We start from the raw sequence: 24233 nt of genomic DNA on the forward strand, positions 1-24233 counted from the left end.
TTGTTGTGCATCTGCAAAAGCTGAAGTGGAAATCGCCTAAGAAGGTGTCTGCTCTGAAATGGTAGATGACCCAGACTTGGGCCCACCAGACTGTAGACATAGGAGGGCCGTTCACTTGTGAGATTATCTTATGCTGGGCAGCTACAAGGGTCCACGCATGTTTCATGGAGGTGAGCAACTTGGGCACACACAGGTGGGCACACATGGGGGTGGGGAGACACCACCACATGCCTTAACTCACTGAATTGCGGTCATGATCTCCATTGTCATTGTAGCTGCTTGAAAATATGTTGTGGATCATTGCTTTGGACATATTCACAGAATATTGTTTGGTCCACATAAAATAAAATAAAATAAGCTGAAGTATTGACTGAAGACTGTCAACATATATTCCACAAGGAGACTCCAGGGAGAGGAGATGGATGCTCAGTGTTTATGCAGAATTGGGTGTAGATCTAAAGAATCACAGAGGCTGCAAAGCAGGAGGAGAGATTGGATTAGATTCCTCCTTAGATAGAGATTCCAGAAGCCTCTCCCCCCACCCCCCAGCACAATTTACCTTGTAAGTGTTCCATATTGCCTCCCAAGGCTTGATTAAACTATTTTATGACCCAGTTGATAACAAAAGCTATCTCAGTAGAGGAATAAATTGTGTGTGGGGTGAAGGGTTACCCCTTCCCAAAGGCACAAAGCTGAGGGGACAGCATCTGGCCCCAGCTCACCTGGCACAGGAAGGTCATCTCAGAGCCAGTGAGCATCTGCAGGTTGCACGCGGGAGGCTCTTGTTTCTGTCTTCGCTGTCAGCGGGATAAAGGATAAAGGACACTTGCTTGACTTCATCTGGACTCTCAAGGCCATCTGTGTTTCAGGCAGTGACCTCAACCCTTGGCATTTGTCATTTAGTCCCAGGTGACCAAAAGAATCAGGAAAAAATGTGTTGTGAACAATGAGTTTGTATCAGTCTTTTTTTTTTTAAGTAGGTATAGAAAATGTCTGCAAGGAAATGTACCAGAACATTAACAGTGTGTATTTCAGCATGGCTAAACTATCGGAAGTGTGTAATGTCTTACATGTAATGGGGAAACCCTTTTAATGATAACTTTTTTTTTCTGTATCACTTGCTATCTTTGTGAAAAAGTTTGTATGCACTGCTCCAGGCATCTCAGCAGATTCCTTTATAAGTGTATATATACAATGAATTACAATATAGAAATAAAATATAGATGGCAGACCCTGCAATCTCCCTCTTTATGGGCCCCAGCCACTCCTGTGTGCACTGGGGGCTGCACAACCTCTTAGGCAGCTCCTATAAGCGTCTGAGTCTTGAGGGGTGATATTTTTAAAGTTCAGCTTTGGAGGAAATATATGTCACAAGCAAATGCTGATGAACACAGGGTAGAGTTGACCCTATCTAGACAGCTTGCAGGTGAATGTGCAGAGGGGAAAAGAAACCTAACTCTGACAGAGTTAGAGTTAAGGGCAAAGGAACATTTATCTAGGGCCACCTTGAGGCTTTTTTCCTAACGGGCTAAAGAAAAGCCGGAATGCATTTAATCTTAGTATCCGTGGGTACAAATCCTATTATAACCCACCAAATAGGTGTCTTCAGAGGTAAAGTAGATGTCACCCCCTACTTCTCTCCCGATATGGTAGACACACACACGCACACACTAGCAGCCAGTGTGGGGTTGCAGCTCAGCTGTTTGCACCTATTCAGGAATGGCACCTTCAAATCTTTAAAGTGGTTAGAGGTGAAGGGATCGTGCCCTGCACACTCGTGAGACTTGAGGGTCGGTGGTGTTTTGAAGACCGCCTATCTTGAAACTTGGTTTTCACCAACCTTGGGTATTTTCTGTCTCTTGTGGGTGATGTCTCAGTGATAGATCTCGCTTGTGGCTCCATGAAGTTTTAATGAAAATCAACGGATTACCTTCCCAGCCGGTCCCTCTGTCTGGGCTCTGTGGCGTGTCGGGCCGGAGCTTGTTGGGGACTGGCGTGGGGTTGTCTGACAGTGTCCCTGGCCTCCACCTACCAGGTGCCAGTGGTCCCCTCCAACAAGCACCTCTCGATGCCCACAAATGCCTCCCGGGGGGAGAAACATCTCCCAGGTTCGAACTAATGATTGGGAAAGCCCAGCAAGACGATGCCAGTTTCTGGTACGAGCCCAGTTTGATTTGTTATGAACTGTTTTATGGGAACAGAATCATAGAATTGCCATTTGCCTCAATAAGAGGTGGGTAGTGACTGGAAAACAGAGACAGGTGCTCAGAGGCAGCCTTGGGGCCACCCCTGGGTGGGAAGTAAGCCTCTTTTTTTCCTGTTCTCTGCAGGTGACGATTGTAGAAAAGGCCGACAGCTCCAGCGTGCTGCCCAGCCCCCTGTCCATCAGCACCAGGAACAAGATGACCTTCCTATTTGCCAACCTGAAAGACAGAGACTTTCTGGTGCAGAGGATCTCAGATTTCCTGCAGCAGACAACCTCCAGGATATACTCGGACAGAGAGCTGGCGGGAAGCTACAATAGCTCAGACGACGAGGTCGGTGAAGACCCTGGGCGTGGGGCTTTACTGGTTCCTGCCCCAAGAGATCACCTCCAGTTCCTTTTGTTTGATCTTTGACCTTTGCAGCCACCTACTGTGATGCCCTAGGTGACAGTTCATTTAAATCTCAGGGAGTTTATATTTGGGGCCATATGCATCATCTGGTCTACCCTTGAAATTCCGCACTTGAAGAAATTAAGTGAAATTAAGTGTCCAGAAGATGCATCCAGCGACTCCGATTCCTATGGTGACATTATGGGGAGTGGTACAAAGGTCACTAAATAAAGTCTCATACCTGACGTACTTCCGATGATGAAGTACATCTTACCTCCCTGTAGAACCAGGCCTTCTCCTAGAGCAAATATTCCAGGAAACTGGAGCCCAGAACATACGTGAACAGCTCCAGCAATAGCGCCAGCTCCTGGCAGCTAAAATACACTGTAGAGATGGTGAGCTCCCACTTGATGCCCCTGCCCACCTGTTACAAGCCCATGCGGGCATTTTTGAGGTGCCAGAAGCTAAAGAGGAGATGACAGAGGTGGTCCCTTAAGCAGCTGATTTAATCTTGATGCACTTTGAAGGGGTCTTCCTCAGAAGAGCAAATGGTCAACCATTGTGTTTGCAAAAATGCATCTAAAATGCAGAGGAAACTTATTTTTGAGTTTTGCAGCTCTGGTGTGGCTGGGACCCTGGCACGTCGGGCCCTGCAGGACACCCCTGGAGCCACGCCCCAGCACTGGTGGGACCCTGTCGGTCCCTACTCACCTCCACCTTGTCCCTGTGCCTCCTAGGTGTACTCTCGGCCCAGCAGCCTGGTGTCCTCCAGCCCCCAGAGAAGCACGGGCTCTGAGGCCGACGGAGAGCGCCCCTTCAACCTGAACGGCGACAGCATCCCCACGGCCACGCAGACGCTGATGACCATGTACCGGCGGCGGTCCCCCGAGGAGTTCAACCCGAAACTGGTGGGTGCCTCCTGCTCCAGAAAAGCTGAGTTTCCTGTTTTCCCGAGATCTTTCCAGAACATAGCCACGCCAGTCACTGGGGGGCTTGTTCTGCTTCTCCTGGAACTTCTCACCATCCTCCGAGCACCCCGGTGTACATACACCACAGGCATACACCACAGGCACATTTAACATAACACACATGAAGGTGCCATGACTTTCTATAAAGTGGTGTTGTGTTCTCTTTTTCAGGCCAAAGAGTTTTTGAAAGAGCAAGCCTGGAAGATACACTTCGCCGAGTACGGGCAAGGGGTCTGCATGTACCGCACGGAGAAAACTCGGGACCTGGTGCTGAAGGGTATCCCCGAGAGTATGCGGGGGGAGCTCTGGCTGCTGCTCTCAGGTACGGCGGGTGACGGCTCCAGGTGTGCAGCCCCTGCTTCCTCATACACGCACCCCCAACCCGGAGCCAACTCGCCCCTCCGGGCCAGTGTTGCTGGGGCAGGCTCGCTCGGCCCTGCCTGGTTCCCTGCCTCTCCGGATGGACCGTGGAAGTCCCTGGGAACAGTGTTGGGCCTGGAAATCTGTCCTTAGGAGGTTTTTTAATAGCTGCTTGCTCTGGAGTGAAAGAGAGCAGGAGGCACGGGGTCCCATGCCTCCCACCGGGCTTGCAAGGTGCCCGATAGTGCCTCCTGGGACGCCACTGTCAACCCGCGAGTGTCTCTCGGCTGAGAGGAGTGTAGGGAGCCCCAGTCAGCACGTTGTGGGTGCAGACCAAGGTCAGGGCTCCCCTTCTGGAGTCACATTGGTTTTTAACATTACATGGGCTTCCAGTGTGCAGCCGTCTGCCCCAGCACCTGTAGACACTCCCTTGTATTTGCCAGCTCAGCTCTGGCTCCCTGCATGCAGGTGACCCCTGTACACGGCCCCCGTCTGGTGACCCTTATGTTGTCCTTGTAGCATGAGGGCTTTTGTTTAATTTGCTCATTTGTTTTCTTTTTTTTTTTTTTTAGTAACTTTTTTTTTTTTTAAAGATTTATTTTATTTATTTATACAAGCACTGGGTACTGGTCAGAAGCACGGGAGGGTGAGAGAATTCCCCAGAGCCAGAGCGGGAAACAGAACAGGCAGACTGATGAAATACACTGCTGAGGGGAGCAGCGGGCGGCAGGAGAGGTCTGCGTGCCATGTGGGACCCTTGCCAATGGCCGGGGATCGAACCGGCGCTGCAGAGGCTGCCGGCAGCTTTGCAGCCCAGTGCTCAGCCGCTGCGCCACCGGGGAGACCCTCATTTATTTTCTTTATCTTCCCACAAGTGAATGAAATCATAGGGTGCTTGTCTTCCTCCATCTGACTTACTTCACTTCATCATCCCTCCAGGGCCATCCATTTGCTGCAAATGGTGGGTCTCGTCTTTTTTTTTAATAGCCGAGTAGCATCCCCCTGTGCACGGCGTCGTCTTTATCCACTCATCCTTAGGTGGGCACTTTTAGGTTGTCTCCAGCTCTTGGCCGCTGTACATAGTGCTGCAGTGACTATGGGGGAGCTTATGTCTCTTCAAGTTGATGTTTTTAATATTCGTCAGATAAATGCCAGGGATAGTTCTAGCATATGGCGTTTCTGGTCTTAATTTTTTAGGGACTTTCCACCCTGTTTTCCAAGGTGACTGCAGGGTTTAACATTCCCAAGCAGTGCACCAGGGCTGCCTCCTCCCCACACCCAGCCCAATACTTGCTTCCTGTCTTCATGAAAATTCAGCTTCCAACCTGTTGACATTGTATCTGTTGGGTATTTCCCAGGTGCCATCAATGAGAAGGCCACGCACCCTGGGTACTATGAGGACCTTGTGGAGAAGTCCATGGGGAAGTACAATCTCGCCACTGAGGAGATTGAGCGGGATCTGCACCGTTCCCTCCCAGAACACCCAGCCTTCCAGAATGAGATGGGCATCGCGGCTCTGCGGAGAGTCCTAACCGCTTATGCTTTTCGAAACCCCAACATAGGGTATTGCCAGGTAAATGTCACAGGTGGTTAATACTTAGAACAATTATTTTCTTAACCAGTTAATAACGAGGAGAAAGGCTTTGTGGTTAGCCTAACTATTGCTGCACGATCGACGTTGTGGCTGGTGATTCTTTGTGCGCGGCTGACCGGCTGTAGGGTGCAGGGTGCTCCATGACATCCCTGCTTGATAACATGCTTCACAGCATCTACACACTAAATGCCAGTAAGACCTCTGGACTATGACAGCCGACAGCACCTGTTGGTGTTACGATGTCTGTGGGTAGAGAAATCTCCAGGGCTGAGAACCACCACACTGCCGGGGGGCCAGGAGATGAGGTTCCTTAGCCCACCACCATGCAGGTCACTTCCACCACTGGGGACCTTAAAGTCACTTCCACCACTCTGGGTAATAGAGAGCCGGTCTGAGCACTGGCCTTAGCTCGGGATTCCAGCTGCTCCAGTGCTTCTGCTTTGCATCCTCCTGAGCAATAATATCCTTGGGATTGGAGCTTTTGTATGCGATGGTTATAATTCTAGATACATCACAATAAATATTTAATTCAGTGTAAAAAGTGTTTGCAATATATACCAACCAAAAGGATCTCTTGTAGTAAAAGTACTTACACTACAATTTAGGATACTAACATTTAAAGGCCACATAATCAGAGAAGGCTCCCTCACTATCCATCTAAAAGCTGAAACAGACTGAACTCTGTACACACACACACAAACACACAGGCATACGTGTGCACATGTGAACACACATGTACACACATGGTGTTGGTCTCCTGTACCAGATTCTTTTATCTCTTTGTTAGCACTTAATTAAACATACCCCCAAATTGATAAATTAACCTTTGCATCTTTATTCTATCTCTTGTAACCAGCATTTAAATCCTATGAAACTTGCTACCAGGGTGTCCCCCTCAGTTCTTAGTCAGTCTAGAGCCTCTTACAAACAGACCGTCAGAAACTTACCTGGATGGAATGACTAAGCAGCGCCCCATGATCATTAATATCTGCTAGAACCAGCAGGGTACTCCTCAAGCAGGACTTTAATAATGATTGCACTTGGGAAAATACTAAGGCAAACATAAGGAGCCTGTTAGAACAAAACTCTTGTTTGACATTTCCATTGTAGAAGTCTGATGAACAGTTACTGGTTTCTACAAGATCAAACAAAATCCAGGAGCTAGTTGACTTCTACTGTAATGGAGTTAACATTTATCTTTTGATCTTCATCTTTTTAATTAATAGGACTGTTAAAGTAGTTGAGCCATGAGTGGTTAGGAGCTATCTGATATTATCTTTTAATAAAGTAGTTGCTTTAGAAGTTCAATCTCTGTTACTTATCACTGGCCATCCTTATCCAGACAAAATAATGGGCGAGGGCTCCACCTTTGAAAGGCTTCTTTGTTCTCTGAATGAGCCTCAAGCCACAGGTACTTGGTTATAGAAACCCTCATGGAGGGTTAAAAAGAAAAGATTTACTTCACTGAGTTAAGGATTAAAAACATCTAGATTTGGGCAGGTTCAAAGCTTTGCCAAACAAAGGCTTTTGGGCCAAGTTTTAGCGTTAGCCTGGAGGCAGAGTTCAGTTCTTGGTGAATTTAGGGCTTCAGGAAGACCCTTAACAGTTACAGAATGAAGAGGTTTTACATCTTTAAAACATTATTAACAGGGCCTCCCTGGTGGCGCAGCAGGTTGAGCAAGGCGCTGTGAAGCTGTCCACAGCCTCTGCAGCATGGGTTCAATTACCAGCCAGCCAGGGAGATTCCCACATGGCGCAGCAGACCACTCCTGTCTAGCCTGCTGCTCCCCTCAGCAGTGTACTTTTAGCCTGTTCTGCTCCCCGCTCTGTCTGGTGAATTCTCGCACCCTCCCGCACCTCTGGCCTGTACCCCAGTGCTTATATAAATAAATAAATCTTTAAAAAAAAATTATAAACAAAACAAAACTCGGAAAAATATGTGGGTGTGGCTTGCAAAGCCTTTACGTATTTATCATGTGGTCTTCTACAGAAGTTTGCTGACCCTGTGAGAATAATTCAGCCCTCTTGTTTCAGACTAAGACAATTGCATATAGGTTAAAACTTACTTGGGAACATCCTCTTTCATTTTTTTAGGCCATGAATATTGTCACATCAGTGCTGCTGCTTTATGCCAAAGAAGAGGAGGCTTTCTGGCTGCTGGTGGCGCTGTGTGAACGCATGCTTCCCGACTACTACAACACCAGGGTCGTGGGTAGGTGGGGTGCAGCTCACGTGTTAGCCCACACCTCACCGGGGACGTTTCTGGAGCCCCCATAGCTGCTGACACACCATTCCCAGTCACCACTGGTGCTTCAGACTTCCATTTGTCCAAAATGGAAGACTGAGAAAAAAGTTTCAGTGATCTTAGATAAAAAGTTTATTAGACATTCAAAGTGAGGATTCAGCAAATTTTACTCTGCAAACTATTCCAGCAAATACGCATTTGAGTTCAGTTTATATAGCTAGGAACAATAAATCATTATCTCAAAAAATGTAATTATTTCAGGGGGGTTGGGAGAGCTTCTGTTTTTCATCTGTAGGTGTAGAGCTTTCAATTTCCAAAGTTATCTAAAGATGTGTTGGTGTTATCTATCCCCAAAGAAAGGCAGATGCCATGACCTAATCTTGTCCCTAATTTCTAGAGAAAGCAAAGGCCGGGTACCCCCTAACTTCTGTATTTATTGGTTCCTTGGTCTTCAGTGGAGGTTGAAAGGTTGATTTACTCTCAGGTGGCATAGTTTTGCTTGGCTGCTTCACAGAACAAGGCCTAGCCTGTTCTGAGTTCAAGTCTATACAGACGGTTTTGCTCTCCAGCTGCTAGACCCGGGTCGGGGGCCTCAGAAGCCAGGTCCCTGTAAACATTCTGTCAACAGTGTGTTCACAGAGGGTTTGAATAAATAGACTGTATACAAAGGAGACCCATGGCGTGGAAGAGGATGCACAGGTGTCACTGTTACAGAGGTGATTCTGTTATAGAGCAACCCCGATATTAAAACGGGTTCCTGGCTGTGGGTCCTCACCCGCGCGCTTTAGAGGGACTTATGAATACTCTACTACAGACACACACAAAAGGGTTAATAAAAGGTTTATTTACAAGAGGAAAGGAAATAAGGAAAATGTACAACTCAGGGAGAAAATAGGGAAATAAAGTCTTTAATGCGTCCTACCCGATCCGCCGACCTGGAAACCCAAAGTCACTCTCAGAGCTGGCAGGACGCTGCGAGCTGGCAGAGAGCCAAAAATGGGGGATCCCCAAAGCCCACGTGTCTGCCTTTTATATCCACCTGGCTGCTTAACCCCACCCTCAGGTCCCAGCCACCTTCCCTTTGGTGGTGATGGGATTTGGAGTTCCCAGTGTCTTTGGCTTTGGCCTGGGGTGGGGATGGAGTCCACAAAGCCTATATGGAATTAGCTTTGGGACATCCTTTTCCCCCTTACAATTCTAGAGCACTGGATGTGGCATCACTCCTTGTCACGTCACATCATGCCACACCACGCACACCGACCATGAACCCAAACAGACGGAAAGCAGAAGTATTCAAAAAAAAAAAGCGCTGTGTGGCACACACAGGAGAAAGTTCATCCAAAGCTAGATTTCTAAGGTATTTTTCAGAGCAGGTTTCATTACAAAGCAAATCACTCTTGTGATATTTAAGCAAATCAATGCTGTTCCTCCTTGCAATCCCTCAAATGTTAAATCAGATCATCGTTTCAGCAGGACAAGCTTTTCATTGCCAGTGTAGTAAAAGGTGCACTTTCTGCCTTCCTCTTACATTGTCTTTATTTCTAAACCTTGGTACACTACTTGGATTCACTGGCAATAGTCTCCAGAAATTTCAGTAAGGTGATCACACCTGTACAGCTGACATGCTTCTAAGTTCATAAAACAGTTATTTAAAAAAAAAAAAAAAACCATTTGCACGTGGAGACCATGTATCCAGAAGATCGATTTTTTAAAATAAGAGTTTGCAAGAAAGGGAGCTGCTGAGACACACACTCCGAGCATATCTGGCGGCCGCTCGCCTGGGCCAGCCGGGAACTGGGGAAACTGGAGGAACTGGGGGGCGGGGCCAGGCCGGCCTGGGTCGTGGGCAGGCGGAACCAGCTGATGTCCCTGGTGTGCCGCAGGTGCGCTGGTGGACCAGGGCGTCTTCGAGGAGCTGGCGCGAGACTACGTCCCGCAGCTGTACGACTGCATGCAGGACCTGGGCGTGATCTCCACCATCTCCCTGTCCTGGTTCCTCACCCTGTTCCTCAGCGTGATGCCCTTCGAGAGCGCAGTCGTGGTCGTCGACTGTTTCTTCTATGAAGGAATCAAAGTGATCTTCCAGCTGGCTCTGGCCGTGCTGGATGCCAACGTGGACAAGCTGCTGAACTGCAAGGATGATGGAGAGGCCATGACCGTCCTGGGAAGGTGGGGTGCAGCCTCACTCTGAAAGTGTTTTGGGGTCTTCCTGTGTGCTCACACCCACCTTCCCCTTGGGTTTGTGAGTCTTAGTGGGCTGACGGGGATGATGATGCCCGATTCTCTCGAGCCTGAAGATTTATTTTCATGGGCCGTATCTTTAGAGGTTGAAGGATTTTCATTCCGAGCTGAAGGAGATTCTTGTCTTTGGCTGTAAGGCGCCGAGCTTGCAGGAGCTGGGTGGAGGCTGTAAGGGGAGGGCGCCAGACTCGCCTCCGGTGACTTGTGGTCCATGCCCTGGTCTCCAGGTACCTGGACAGTGTGACCAACAAAGACAGCACGCTGCCGCCCATCCCCCACCTGCACTCCCTGCTCAGCGACGACGTGGAGCCCTACCCCGAGGTGGACATCTTCAGGCTCATCAGAACCTCCTACGAGGTAGGTGCTACTTCCTGGCTGAGCATGAGGGCAGTCCAGGCGTGAATGAAGGGCCAGCGGCCGTGTCCACACGCTGCCAAGGCCAACCTATAGGTGCGTCTGCTTCCTCCTCCCCCTGAGGACTGGTGGCCGAGACGAGCAGCTGCGGGCTCCAGAGCTGGACACTGAATGAGGCTCGGGCCACCGCACGGATGGCAGGCAAACGCTGGCCGCTGGTCCTTGGCTGTGCTCACTCTGTAGCCTGATTGAGTAGAAGCTCAGGTTCAACTCTGGGGTAAAGGAGGGGCTCTTGAGAGCAGGCCTGGGGAATCCATCCTCTTCCTGTTCCCACGCCCAGTCCTCAGGTCCCTCTAAAGTAGACCAGCCAGTCCTCTTCTGTCCAAGACCCGGGGTTCCCCTCTACTGCACTCGAGGAAAGCCAGTGTCCCGGAGTCCTCATAAAGTGCTGGCTGCCGAACCCCAAACCAGAACTAGATGCTGTGGACCCATAGCATGTGTGGTTTCTGGGGCCCCCAGAACGTCTCCATTTCTTCATTTCCTGGTCCTTGGCTCTGCAAACTTTTACAGACATGATCGTGGCGGGAAAGGCAGATGTATGGGTACCCAGCTGGGACATGCGCTGCCCAGCCCAGATCGGGTGGGATCCCAGCCCAGATCTGGTGGGATGGGATGACTGGTGATGTCAGCGTCCCAGCTAGCAGCAGCCTGGATAAGGGCGGGGGTGGGGGGATGGGGAGGGGTTGGGGGGGTGGCTGAGGTCAAAAAGTCACTCTTGGAACCAAAATTTTGGTGTTTTGTAAAAAATGGTTCGGATCCAGAAACCTTTGCAGGAATGTGTGTCCTGAGCTTGTAAAGGCAGAAAGACTGGTAATTGGCTGTTGCTCCGTGTATACTGAGGACCAAACATTTTTAGTGTTTTGGAATCACAAAACACTAAAAATGTTTATTATTGAAAATGTAGAAAGGGAAAAAATACAAAGAAAAAGCAAATTGTATCCTATGAACAGTTCACCATATTTCCCTCAAGTATGCTTTCATATTGGCGCTATGTAGTTAGAAAGTTCCCACTGTAAAAGTGCTTTGTAACATTCCATTTTTACTTAAAATATACCCCAAGCATTCTCTGATATATTACATAGTTTGAAGACATGATTTTAATAGATTCTTAATATTCTTCTTTAATGAGTATCAAAATTTATGTAACTGGTCTCCTTTTGTTGGGTGTTTGTTTTGTTTGCTTTCAAATTTTCAGGATTTTGCGGCAGACTTACTTTACATACGTGAGATACACAATATCGCGCTGTTACATGATAAGCTTGTACACACTCGCATCTCTGATGATTCTCTCGGAGCCCTTCTTAGGATTGATTTACAGCAATAGGTCAAAGGATGAATTAATTCCAAGCTCCTAGCACACACGAGGCAATTTCCATAAAGATTGTCCCAGTTTATATTTCCAGTAGTGGAGATTCAGGGGAGCTGCTTCACTCCAGTCTGGAAAATGGTTATCATAATGCATTTAAAAAAAAAAAATTGTGGCCTCGGGACTTGTAGATACTACTTTGTCAGCAATTTTGGATGATGATTTCTCCACAAAAAAGCACTCATGTTGTTGAAGGCGGTAGTTCTCATTGCCACTGTTGTTTTTCTAAAGGCACCCCCCTGAAACCCCTATTGTTAAGAGAATTCTGGACCAAGTAATACAGCTTCGCCTGGGACAGTGAGCTTGACCTTGACAGCTTATAGGCCACCAGCGTGCTGAGGTCAGGTCTTGGCCCACTTTTAATGGGGAAAAGAAGAGAATGAGACAGACCAAGGCTGGTCCCCACCTGCGTCCTGTCCGGCTGACCCCTAGCGGGGGGCCCTAGACTGCCAAATATTCTATCACTGGACACGGCAGCAGTTTCCTTCCTGTGTGTGGGAAGACAGCACCTTTTTCTTAGGCCCCTGCTGCATCATCACTGGCCTTGCCGTGCCACTGTTTTATCGTCTTTCTCTGCGCAGTGTCGCTATCTTGCGCCTGAGTGTCCAGCAGCTGCCCAGTGCCTCGGGTCGGCCTAAAGGTAGGAGGTCCTGCCTGCCTGTCTTCTCCCCTCCTAGCCAGTTGCTTGGTGGTTCTCAATTCTGCCTGTGCATTAAAATCACTTAAAAAAAATTCTTAAAGCTAATCCTTTAGAAATAGAAATTCCTAGGCTCGATTCCAAACCAATTTAATCTGAACCTCTGGCGGGAGGCCCAAGAACAAGTATTTTTCTGACGTTCCCCAGGTGATCCTGGTACCCGGTGGACTCAGAATCGCTGCCCTAGATGCATAATGGGGTCAGCCTCTGCAGATGCTGACAGCGGCCTGGCTCAGGCTGAGGGTGACACCCGCATCCTGAAGCAGGCAGTGTGTTTCCTCCTGTGCCTTAAGATAATTAGCCAGGAAACTAGAAAAGTAGGAAAAGACTGAAAGCACATTTAGCTCTGCGATATGGTCACGACGGGCTCCCTAGCATTGTTCAGATTGTGCCTGGGGAGTAGAAATGACATCTTCATTCATAAATGCTGCATGGGGAAATTTTGTGCCTTGTAATTGCTCTCAAGTCCCTGCTGAAGGGCGCAGTGTAGCCAATTTTCTAGGTGTGGCTCCTAAATGTGAGACTGCGGTGCCGCAGACATAGAGGCCAGAGTCGCCTTCAGGTCAGACTCCTGGAACGAGGTGGCCTCCCAGAGGGCGCAGGCCTTGCAGGACGCTGCAGCCACTTCTTCTCATTGGGTGCGCCCCCGGGTGGGGAGGGTGTTGTGGGCTTTGCCACCAGGTAACTGTGGACCCACATGAGGGTGAAAACATAAGCGAAAAGAGGTGAAGCAACTAGTTGTTTCAAACCATGCAGCTTGAAAGTGAGAGTTAGGGTGCAAATAAGATCTCCTAGTGATAAAGCCAGCACCTGAGCTTGTCTGGGTCGCGTGGAGACAGGAGGGTAGGTGGACATGTGCACGAGGTCAGTTGACCCAGTGGAGGCCGGGAGGTGGCCGCCTCGAGACCACCCATCACTCGGCAAGGCTCCCAGCAGCCAATGCAAGTGGAGGATTTTCCTTCACTGCATTATTTCAGCTCCCGCGCAGTAGATGGCCGTGGGGGCAGAAGTCTCGTGGAGAGCTGCGGGGTGGTGCCGGTGGGGAAGGCCCAAGAAACAGCCTCTGTTCACTTGTTCAGAAAGTCTTTAAGATGCGATGCGTGTCTGTCTCCGCCAGACCTCACACTTGGCCCTGGGGATGCAATCAGCACTTGACGTGTTTTTCTTTCTTTTTAACGTATAGATAATTTCAAGCACTGTGCAAGTCAGAAAGATGATGTAATGTATTTCTAGTCACTCAACACCCAGTCCCAACAGTGAGCAGCATTTTCATGATCTCTATTTCATCTACCTTTTTTTTCTGAAATATTTTAAATAAAATCCTTAACACCACATTATTTTACTTATAAACACTTTCTTCTTGTGTCCTTGAAAGAAAAGGCATTGGGGCATGATAGCTTTTGCTAATCTACAGCTTGGATTTCCTGTTTTAATTTTTAAAGCATTTATTCATCCCTCAAAAAAAAAAAATGCAGACTGTGTGTCCTGCTGGAGGTCAGAGCCCAGCTGCTGGGCACCTCCCAGGCGTGCGACTCCTTCTGCAGGCTCTAACTCAGCACCCCGCTTTTGCCACCACCGCCTCTGTGCACTTGGACAAGTCAGTGATTCTGTGAAATTTCTATTGCCTCATCCCTGAAGTGAGATGAGAGGAGCACTTACCTCCTGGGTTACTGTGGGGATTCTGTGTGCCTGGCAAACATCTGCACTTAGCATGAATCAGCACAGTCCTCAGCATGTGGGCAGTGTCTCTGCCCTCATAGGGGGTAATGGGTGATGATAAGTAAAAACCAAAGGAAAGGTAACAGTAAATTCAAGTAAGAAGGAAACAGCAAGAGAGGGTGGCCAGGAGCTGTTCTGCCCCTCCCCGGCTCTGAAGGTTTACGTTGCTGTAGAGCAACAGGTAACAGATACAAGCGGCCCACAGGCGCCAACACAGGGGGTCTGAGGGAAGAGAAAAGCACCCCAGGCAGAGGGGGCGCCGGGGCTCGGGCCCGTGTGATGCGTCCTCTCTGCCCCTGTCTCCTGAATGTTAACGCCATCAACTTATTTCACCTGTTTTTGAACTTCATAAAAGTGGAATTATACAGGATGCGCTATCCAGTTCTGGCTTATTTTGCTCGGTGTTGTGATTACGAGATTTCTCCATGTTGTTCACTTTTATTGCTGCATAATAAATTCCTGTGGGATAAGGTCACCATTTATTCACCTACAGTGTAGGAACATTTGAGTGGGCTCTTGTTTTGGGCTCATGGTGTCACTGTGAATATCCTTGCATATGTCTTTCTTTAAAAATATACACGGGCCTCCCCAGTGGCACAGCGGGTTGAGCGCAGTGCTGTGAAGCTGTCCACAGCCTCTGCAGTGCCAGTTCGATTCCCAGCCGGCCAGGGAGATGCCCACATGGCATGGCAGACCTCTTCTGTCTCACCCACTGCTCCCCTCAGCAGTGTACTTTGGTCTGTCTGCCTGTTCTGCTCCCCACTCTGTCTCTGGTGAATTCTCTTACCCTTCTGTGCCTCTGACTGTGCCCCAGTTCTTGTATAAATAAATAAATCTTTAAAAAAATAAATAAAAATATGCACACTTTTCTTTGAGGCATACCTTAGGAGAGGAATATCTGGGTAATAGGTATGTATCTGTTCAGATGTACTAGATACTGCCAGACAGCTTTCCAAGATGGCTGACCACAGGATATTTTGAGCAGCGGCATGTGAGAGTCTGGTTGTACCATACCCTTTCCAACACTTGACTCTGTCCACCAACTCTTCCTTTACCCCTTAAGTGAACTTTCCATTGCATCATTACTCTTACAGGTTTAAGTCTCATGCTTTGAGCAGAATTTATTCATTTTGCTCCTGCATCACCAAGATATGTAAACTCTTCCATATTCTTGTTCTACCTTCAGACTGGAAGATTCCTTTGTCTTTCCGAATTCAGCTGAACAGACATTCAGGCAGCACTAGTCATGTTGGCGTGTGAACAGATCCCAGCCCACAGGTCTGCCATTCGGAGACACACAGCGTGGGTTCTTGACCAGCACAGATGCTATGGAGCCAGAGACCAAGGCGGGGAGCCTCACACCAGTGTTCCCCCAACCTCCCCGTCTAATCGTTAGCCTATGATACTTCCTTTTAGAAAATTCTTCCATAACGGCACTGTTCTTCCGTACCCAAATGGCCTTTAAAGCCTTAGGTAACATTTCTTCTCCCCATGAACTATTGATTTGAGGGAGACTCATGGATGACTTTGAGTGCAGTTCAGCCACCAGCAAACATGAGAATTTCCTGTTACTTACGGTTGTTAAATGGCTTTACATAAAGTTCCTGTGGGAACAAAGGCGATTGTAGGACGTCTGCTCCTGTGACAGGAAGCTCCTCATGTCTGGATTGTGTCTCTGTCAATCCTATGGACACATCCCTGGGTGCAATAGCAGCCTTCTCAGATAAGCCGGTGTTGCTCCTTTCCAGAAGTTTGGAACTATCCGGGCAGATCTGATCGAGCAGATGCGGTTCAAGCAGAGGCTGAAGGTGATCCAGAGCCTGGAGGACACCACGAAGCGCAACGTGGTGAGTCCAAGAAGTGGCACCGGGTCCCTCCTCCTTCCTCACGCCCATCCCAACTCCTGCTGGACAGACCGAAGATTTAAAAGAAGAAAATCAGGAACTTTCGTGATAGGGACCTTTGAGTCTGTGAACTTCATCGTGTTTGTCTCTCTGTAGGTACGAACCATTGTGACAGAAACTTCCTTTTCCATCGATGAGTTAGAAGAACTCTATGCTCTTTTTAAGGTGAGTTTTGAAGTAGATTTGTATAGATTCAGGAGTGAGTTCAGGTTAATAATCCAATTTTTGTGTCTGGTTGGTTGGTAAGGGATCACACTTACTTCAGCACACATAATGGGAAGATGGGGCTGGGCACACCAGTGGGTGTGTAATATGAAAAATAAACATGATCATAGGTCACTGGAGTTGACGTCCTAAGTCTCTTCTACTCCATATCGTATTTTTAGCTGTTTTCCTGGAAAACGTGACTTTATAATACACATCAGAATGATGTCAATCAAGTTTAAATTCTGCCTGAAACTCTGGCAAATTGTAATTGCCTGTGTTAAGCTGCAACACAGCCTTAAAAGGAGATATGTAGTTAGAATAAGAATAAAGCTGTTCAAATGTCTAAGGAAAAACCTAATTGGTTAGATTTCTGTGATTTCCACTTCATAATTCTGCCTATACCAATCTTATCCTAAATAAGAAATACCGTGTTAGTAAACAAAACATTGTAGGTTCTCCTAGAAAAAAATATTTTTGTAATGATTGTCAGTATCAGCATCGTAGGCAAGTGTGTAATTGAGAACAAAAAAGTTTTGCAAGATGCTTTTCATGCCTTGGCGCGCTCCCTCATTGGGTCGTCTCTCAGCTTGAGCATGTGGGGCCAGCCTGTTCTTCTTGGGATTTGCCGGGACATGAGTCCCCGGTGACCGTCCTGCTCCTCTGATTTGCAGGCAGAGCATCTGACCAGCTGCTACTGGGGCGGGAGCAGCAACGCGCTGGACCGGCACGACCCCAGCCTGCCCTACCTGGAGCAGTACCGCATCGACTTTGACCAGTTCAAGGGCATGTTCGCTTTGCTCTTCCCCTGGGCGTGCGGCGCCCACTCGGACGTGCTGGCATCCCGCCTGTTCCAGCTCTTGGATGAAAATGGAGACTCTCTGATTAACTTCCGAGAGTTTGTCTCAGGGCTAAGTAAGGACATGATGTTATTGCATGAGTTTGAAGGGGAAGATGGGGCAGTAACACCCCCCACACCTGTCCACCTCCCTCCCTGCCTGAGGGCTGCACATAGGGCTCCAATGCTGGGGTTCTGGGCAGAGGGGTACATGTTAACATTTGCAAATGGATTGTAAAATGTGTTTAGAGTGACTGGACCTTTGTTATGATTAGATCTTCCCCTCTCCATTAGACAGTCCTCAGCTGTAGTTAAAAATATATTTTATAGAAACATTTAATAGTATTTAACTAAAAAGTAGAGAAAACTTACATTTCTTCAGTCTAAATGAAAGTCCTTTCTCTGCATTGTGCAAGAGAAAGAAGCATCCATCATGAAAGCAGAGCCCACCGCATCACCCACACCTCATTCCTGCACCTCATACCTCACACCCACACCTCACACCCACACTTCACACCCACACCCATACCTCTCATCCACATCTCACAACTCACACGAAAATAAAGAGGAAGAAAAAGGATGCATTCTGCATATAGATAGTGACAGGGATAAATATATTTCATTCAGTTCCATCTGCTCCAACAAGAAAAATACTCTTCCAGATATTCAAAAGGAAGGGAGGCAAGGGAGGAAGAGTACTTGAGCGTCTTAAAATGCAGCTGAGTTCCTGAGCAAGGAACTGTCATCACCCAGGTCCCTGGGGGACTCCAGAGCTGGTCCAGCCCTTGGGCCATAACTCTTTAAGTTATGTGGATGGACCAGGAGACCAGAGAGATGTTCTAATCAAGTTCTACAAACTAAAACGTGAATTTTGGAAAATATGGGTCTGTGATTTTAAGGTCAATCCCAGGAAGATCCCTCTGGAATCTGGTGAATAGATGATCTCTGTAGAATTAGAAATGAGCTATGGCTAGCAGAAGCCACCCTAGCTGTCTCTCTTTTTGCAACCATGTTGCTGGAGGCAGGTTCTCCAAACATGTCCAGACGCCAGGAAGCAGCTGGTCACTTGACAGGTGACCAGTGCACGGGTATGGAAGATGTGATGGGGGGACAGTGCCCCCACCACAGCGGGATGGTCCCCAGCCCAGTTTCACCTGGGGGCGCCCTAGTACTTGGGGCCTGGGATTTACCCTCTGGGATTGGTCCACCATTTGCAAGGCAGTTATTGCCAAGACCAAATGAGCTCATTCACCGGCACAGTGCCTGCCCCAAAGGACTGGTGATTGTCACCAGTGACTGTTCACCCTGTTGGCAGTGTCTTAGTGGTGGTTAGTGAGGGGAGGCTTCTCAGGAAGTGTTACTGCACACAGGATACATTCACATTGGTGCTTACCTGTTTCCAGGTGCTGCCTGCCATGGGGACCTCACAGAGAAACTCAAACTCCTGTACAAAATGCACGTCTTGCCTGGTAAGTGAGCCACGAAGGTAGCCTGTGTGCCTGCAGCATGACCAGGCCTGAAACGCCTTCCTTTGGTGTGACCCGCATTCCTCTGGTTTACAAAATCCTTCACTGGCCACAAAGAACAAACTGAACAAGACTGTTCACGTCATTCCTGGGTGGGCACATGCCTGGTTCTGTGGGGATCAGCCTGGGCCAGATGGGAGATGTAGGATGGAAAAGGCAGGTTTGCAGGAGAAACCCTCAGTAGCATTGGCAGCTGGACGGGTATAAGGGTTGAGGGGTGCAAAGGTTGAGGGGGGAGAGGGTGTAGCAGACTGAACTTCTGAGTCTTGGGGGACGGTTTTACTACCAACAGAAGCAAGTGGGGAAGATGGTCAGGTTTAAGTTCAATTTTAAACAAAGGTGACCTCCCAGCTAGGATCTATCTAACAAATGCAAAAAAAAAGAAAAAAAAGAAAAACAGAGATAGGGTAAACCTAGATAGATGGGTAGATGATGGTGGATGGATGGGAGGTGGGTGGATGAATGGAAAAAATCTTCACAGCATACAATTTCCTAAAATTTGCCTCATCGTTCCACAGAATTGAGGAATATCCCCAAAAAGGAAGTTGTGAAGGAATACCGGGGCGGGGGGCATTAAAAGGAAGGTGAGGTCAGAAATGGGGTGAACCTGTCAGGTTCTGGACAAAGGAGGCATGCACAGCCGCAAGGACGCACCCCCTCCTGCCTGAGCGACTGCAGCCACTGCTCCTCTGTCAGCACGGTCTCCTCGAATGTGTGCTGTCATGGCGTCTTGGGCCTGGCCACGTGGGGTGACCTTCCCTCCTCTCTCTAGAGCCATCCTCTGACCAAGATGAGCCAGATTCTGCCTTTGAAGCAACTCAGTACTTCTTTGAAGACATTACCCCAGAATGCACACATGGTACGTGACTCACCTCATGCCATTCACATCACATCGGTGCTTACCTGGCGGGAGAATAGCTGCATGTGTCAAGCTTAAGAGGAAGAAACAGCAGAGAAGGGAGGGAAATCAGCATGGGGCCAGCCCTTGTGACATCTTCCCTTAAGTTCCTAACTATAGTCTGAGCCCCACTCATGGAACAGAATTCTGGGGGAGTGTTTCCCCTAGAGATAGGATTGTCAGATAAAGTAGGGACAACCAGTAAAATTTGATTTCAGAAATTATTTTCTTGGCAAAAGTATATCCCATGCAATATTTGGGACACATGTATAGTTTAAAAGAAGTTACTTGTTTATCTCAAATTCAAATTTAACTCGGTGTGCTGGGGTCTTGGCTTCAGCGTGTTAGGTTATATGAGGCATCGTGACACAGAGGCAGCTTTTCTGCCTCTCAGTGCTAAATCTCTGGGAATGTTATATAACATCTTACTTTTTCTTCTGGATGTTTCTGGCAGTGGTTGGACTGGACAGCAGGAGCAAGCACGGGGCAGATGATGGCTTTGTCACTGTCAGCCTGAAGCCAGACAGAGGTACAGCTTTGCTGCTCTCTCTGTTCGCCTCCCTACTAGCTCCACGCTTCTTTTTTGACCTGTGAACACTTAATTCTTGACATTTGGGTTTTAGGGAAGAGGACAAATTCTCAAGAGAATCGCAATTATCTGAGGCTCTGGACCCCAGAAAATAAATCTAAATCAAAGAATGCAAAGGATTTACCCAAATTGAATCAGGTAAGTGCTGAATAGTCCAGTTCCTTCATTTCAAACCTTGAAGGTCTGTTTTGCAGTGACAGATAAATGGAGAGTGAGTACTTCGTAGAGAATGGTAACTGATCTGCTTGGATCTATTTTACGCATGTTTTTGTGCATCAAAATGTGTTTAATTGTAAGGAATTGGCCTCCTCAAAGAAAATGCAAAGGATGAATTACTCAACAAAGGATAAAACAGTGAATGAAGGCACAGTTTTGATTCGAAATGATGGGTACACAAAGATTTCATTCTTTCTACTTTCATGAATCTTAGAAAAATTTCAAAATAAAAGACTGGAAACCTCAATAAGAGACTTATAAAAAATCACATTAATCCAACCTACATTGGAGATCTTTTAGGAATCCTAGTATTTGGGTTTTAATGGAATTAACATGCAGTATAACATTGTATGTTACAGGTGATCATTGAGAATCACCATTAAGTTCAGTTAAAAGTTCCAATCTATCCTTCACCATATCATTACTCACTTTTTCCCAGTTTACCCACACCCACCATTCCCCCAGCGCCCAATTCTGGTAACCAGTAATAGTTCATGTAGCCCAAATGTTTATTGTTGTTTCATTTAGTTCATCTCTTAGTTTTCTCTGTGTAGCTCCTAGGAGTGACATCAGGTGGTGTTTTCTGCCTGGCTTCTGTTACTAAACATAATCCCTCCAGGCCCATCCATGTTGCTGAAAATGTCACGAATTCGTCTTTTTTCATGGCTGAGTCGTATTCCACAGTATATACATACCACATCTTCCCTGTCCCCTCCTCTGTCCATGAGCTCTTAGGTTGTCTACAGTTCTTGGCTACTGTAAATGATGCGGTGATGAAAATGGGGGTGCATATCTCTTCAAATTAGCGTGTTTGTATTATTTGGTTAAATACCCAAAAATGGAATAACTGGATCTTTCGGAATTTTCACTTTTAACTTACTGAGGAATCTCTGTACAGCTTTGCACATTTCCACCAACAGCTTACAAGGGTCCCCTTCATTGGATAAAGTCCAATTGAAAGTCGGCTCCTCTCACCTCTGTGCTCCCCAGCCAAGGTCACGTTCTTTGTGTTCTCAGGGGCAGTTTATCGAACTGTGCAAGACCATGTATAACATGTTCAGCGAGGACCCCAACGAGCAGGAGCTGTACCACGCCACAGCCGCGGTGACCAGCCTCCTGCTGGAGATCGGGGAGGTGGGCAAGCTCTTCGCTCCGCAGCTGGCCAAGGAGAGCGGCGGGCCGACCTGCCACCAGGCCCTCCCGGGAGTCTTCTTCCCCAAGAAGGGCCCGGGCCAGCCCTACACGGTGGAGCCCGTGGAGCCCCTGGCGGCCACTCTGGCAGGCGAGGGTGAGGAGCCATCCCTCGGGGGACAGATGGAGGACATTAAGCTCGAGGACTCCTCGCCCCGAGACAACGGGGCCTGCTCCTCCATGCTGATTTCCGACGACGACACCAAGGACGACAGCTCCATGTCCTCCTACTCGGTGCTGAGCGCCGGCTCCCACGAGGAGGACAAGCTGCAGTGCGAGGACATCGGAGAGGACACGGTCCTGGTGCGCAGCGGCCAGGGCACCGCGGCGCTGCCCCGCAGCACCAGCCTGGACCGGGACTGGGCCATCACCTTCGAGCAGTTCCTGGCCTCCCTCCTGACCGAGCCCGCCCTGGTCAAGTACTTCGACAAGCCGGTGTGCATGATGGCCCGCATCACCAGCGCGAAAAACATCCGGATGATGGGCAAGCCCCTGACCTCCGCCAGTGACTACGAGATCTCTGCCCTGTCGGGCTGAGCTAGCGCCTTCGGGGAGCGGGGAGGTGGGGGGGCCTTTTTTATGTTGTTGGGGGGGGGTCTTTCTTTTAAATTAAATATTTATTAGTATCCGGCTTGAAGCCCAGTGTTTTCATAATATAATACAATGAAAACTGTTGGAGAAACATTTAAACACCTCCGTCTAGGTACAGTTCACTTGTTGGGGAGAGGGTCCTCCAGAATACAGTTTATTCCGTGACTCCAGAAACAGATGACTCCGTCCGTGATATGTGTGTATCATAACTCCTAAAGCTTGCTGTTGAGCTTATACATGGTTTAAAAAATAGTGCTACCGCTCTGGAGGGCCGCGGCCTGGTGGGTTGGGGCTTTTTCAATACAATTAGAGCTGTAGGGAGATGGGATGCCACAAGCCCGGGAATGTTCCTAAATGGGAACGGCCTCCTCGCTGGGGTAAATCCTGCACCACTTTAAGGAGCATGAAAATATTTTTTTTTAAGATTTGAAAAATATTTCATAAATTCCTCTATTCAGAAATCACTGAACAAATAATCCCCTTCAAGGGGAGATGTCAGAGTCCTAAACAATTATGAGAATGGGGTGATTTTTATGTGATGCCAGAACCACACTTCTCCTGACCAATTCGGACAAAGGCCAGACCCATTTTGCATTAAAAACTGTTCTGATGATTTATATCAGCTGCCAGAATTCAGTGGAAACTCTGTTTTATCACAATCTCAACGTGGTGACAAAGGTGATAAGGAGGCTCGGGATTTTTTTTTTTTTTTTGAAAGAGTAAAAGTACTGATGCTTCTGATAAGGATTTTCAGCTTCTTGTTACTGCAAATAAAGCAAAAAATAAAAAAATAAACTTTACCATTTCCATACTTTCTGTAGAGTCACGAAATCATACCATGTATCACACATCTGAACATCTTTCCCGCTAAATCAATGTAGAGATTGTGTAAACTGGGAAAAAAAAAAGCCTGCAAGATAACTGGGTGTTTTAAGCAGAACCTGTCACTTTATATGAAAGAGTAGTCTGTTCTCTCTGCTTCCCGAATGGATGTGGAACGGAAACTAGCGCACCTGCACTTTGAATTCTTGCTTTTTTAAAAATTACTATTTTCATTTTGTCTTTTACAGATGTTGGAGGGTTTTTTTGTCCTTTTCTTGAATTTGTAATCATGGTCACATTTTCTTTGCTTTTTCAGAATATTCCTTTTAAGACATCCCTTTACTTTCTTATCCATGTGTCCTTATTTTAGCAGTTGCTGCCTTTTTTTTTTTTAATTTTGTTTACAGAATGATTTTTAAGCTGTCAAATGAAGTAGTGTTAACCTCAAATAGGATAAATGTGAACCAATAAAATACATCAGATACTCAGATGTGACTTTTATCTGTGTTTGAGTTCCTGCCTAGGGCAATACATTATTCTTTTGACAACTTTACAAAGGAAATTATATTAGGCAACCATTTAACTACGTAAACACGTTTTTATGGGCAAATATTTTGAGATAAGAAATGGAATAGGTAGTGATGTGTGCATGAATAGGTGTATTGACAAGAAAGAAGAGAATTTTCATCACTTATCTAATTATCTTCTTTAACATAAGCCATGAAAGCTTGGACATCCCTTTTTAATTCTTACTGGCGCATCGTGGTGACACGTGTATATTTAATCGAGTAACTAGTCATTTACTCAACTGGACTCTAGATTGCTACATGTTATTCCGGCATGTGTTTCTATCTTTAATGTCACTGAAAAAAATGCTTCAAAAAATAACTGTGAAATCTGACATTCACCCACTCTACCTCACCAAAATCAAGATGGGTTTTGGAAGGACTAAGCATGTGTTTAAATTCATAGCCCCAGAAAAACAGGACCCAGAACCTTCCATTAGCAGGGAGAAGGGGCCTGGATACTGCATCAGCAGAAGGCACAGTGTCTGCTGTGGAAACATCTCATTTGCTCAAGCCCGTCTGAGCACCTCTCATCACACAGCTGCATTATTCTGCCTTCTGCAGGTGTGGGGCACTTGGATTCCACAGGCTGCACACAGAGGACCCTGAGCCTTTGAGCTGGTTATTCCAGCTAAGTTTCTAAGACAAAGAGATTTGTCAACTCGTTCTTCCTCTGCGTTTTCAAAGTGC

General features: G+C 47.4%; 1 protein-coding gene across 2 annotated transcripts in view; it reads left to right on the forward strand.

Annotated features, from left to right (window-relative positions):
• TBC1D9 (TBC1 domain family member 9) overlaps positions 1-23460 on the forward strand; it is a 67293-nt gene extending 43833 nt beyond the window's left edge. For both annotated transcript variants that reach the window (XM_037497877.2, XM_054689930.1), the window contains 15 exons: positions 2331-2537; positions 3332-3502; positions 3734-3884; positions 5281-5495; positions 7611-7728; positions 9645-9930; positions 10230-10359; positions 15947-16045; positions 16199-16267; positions 16981-17221; positions 18548-18613; positions 19443-19529; positions 20023-20097; positions 20192-20295; positions 21391-23460. In XM_037497877.2, the coding sequence (XP_037353774.1) occupies positions 2331-2537; positions 3332-3502; positions 3734-3884; positions 5281-5495; positions 7611-7728; positions 9645-9930; positions 10230-10359; positions 15947-16045; positions 16199-16267; positions 16981-17221; positions 18548-18613; positions 19443-19529; positions 20023-20097; positions 20192-20295; positions 21391-22101 (2730 nt within the window). In that variant the 3' untranslated portion in view covers positions 22102-23460. The remainder of the gene's footprint in view (positions 1-2330; positions 2538-3331; positions 3503-3733; positions 3885-5280; positions 5496-7610; positions 7729-9644; positions 9931-10229; positions 10360-15946; positions 16046-16198; positions 16268-16980; positions 17222-18547; positions 18614-19442; positions 19530-20022; positions 20098-20191; positions 20296-21390) is intronic.
• The last annotated feature ends 773 nt before the right edge of the window (positions 23461-24233 follow it).

The sequence above is a fragment of the Talpa occidentalis genome, unplaced genomic scaffold (assembly GCF_014898055.3).
Source record: "Talpa occidentalis isolate TD23 unplaced genomic scaffold, MPIMG_talOcc4v2.1 talOcc4.8, whole genome shotgun sequence".
In the NCBI taxonomy this organism is placed as follows: domain Eukaryota; kingdom Metazoa; phylum Chordata; class Mammalia; order Eulipotyphla; family Talpidae; genus Talpa; species Talpa occidentalis.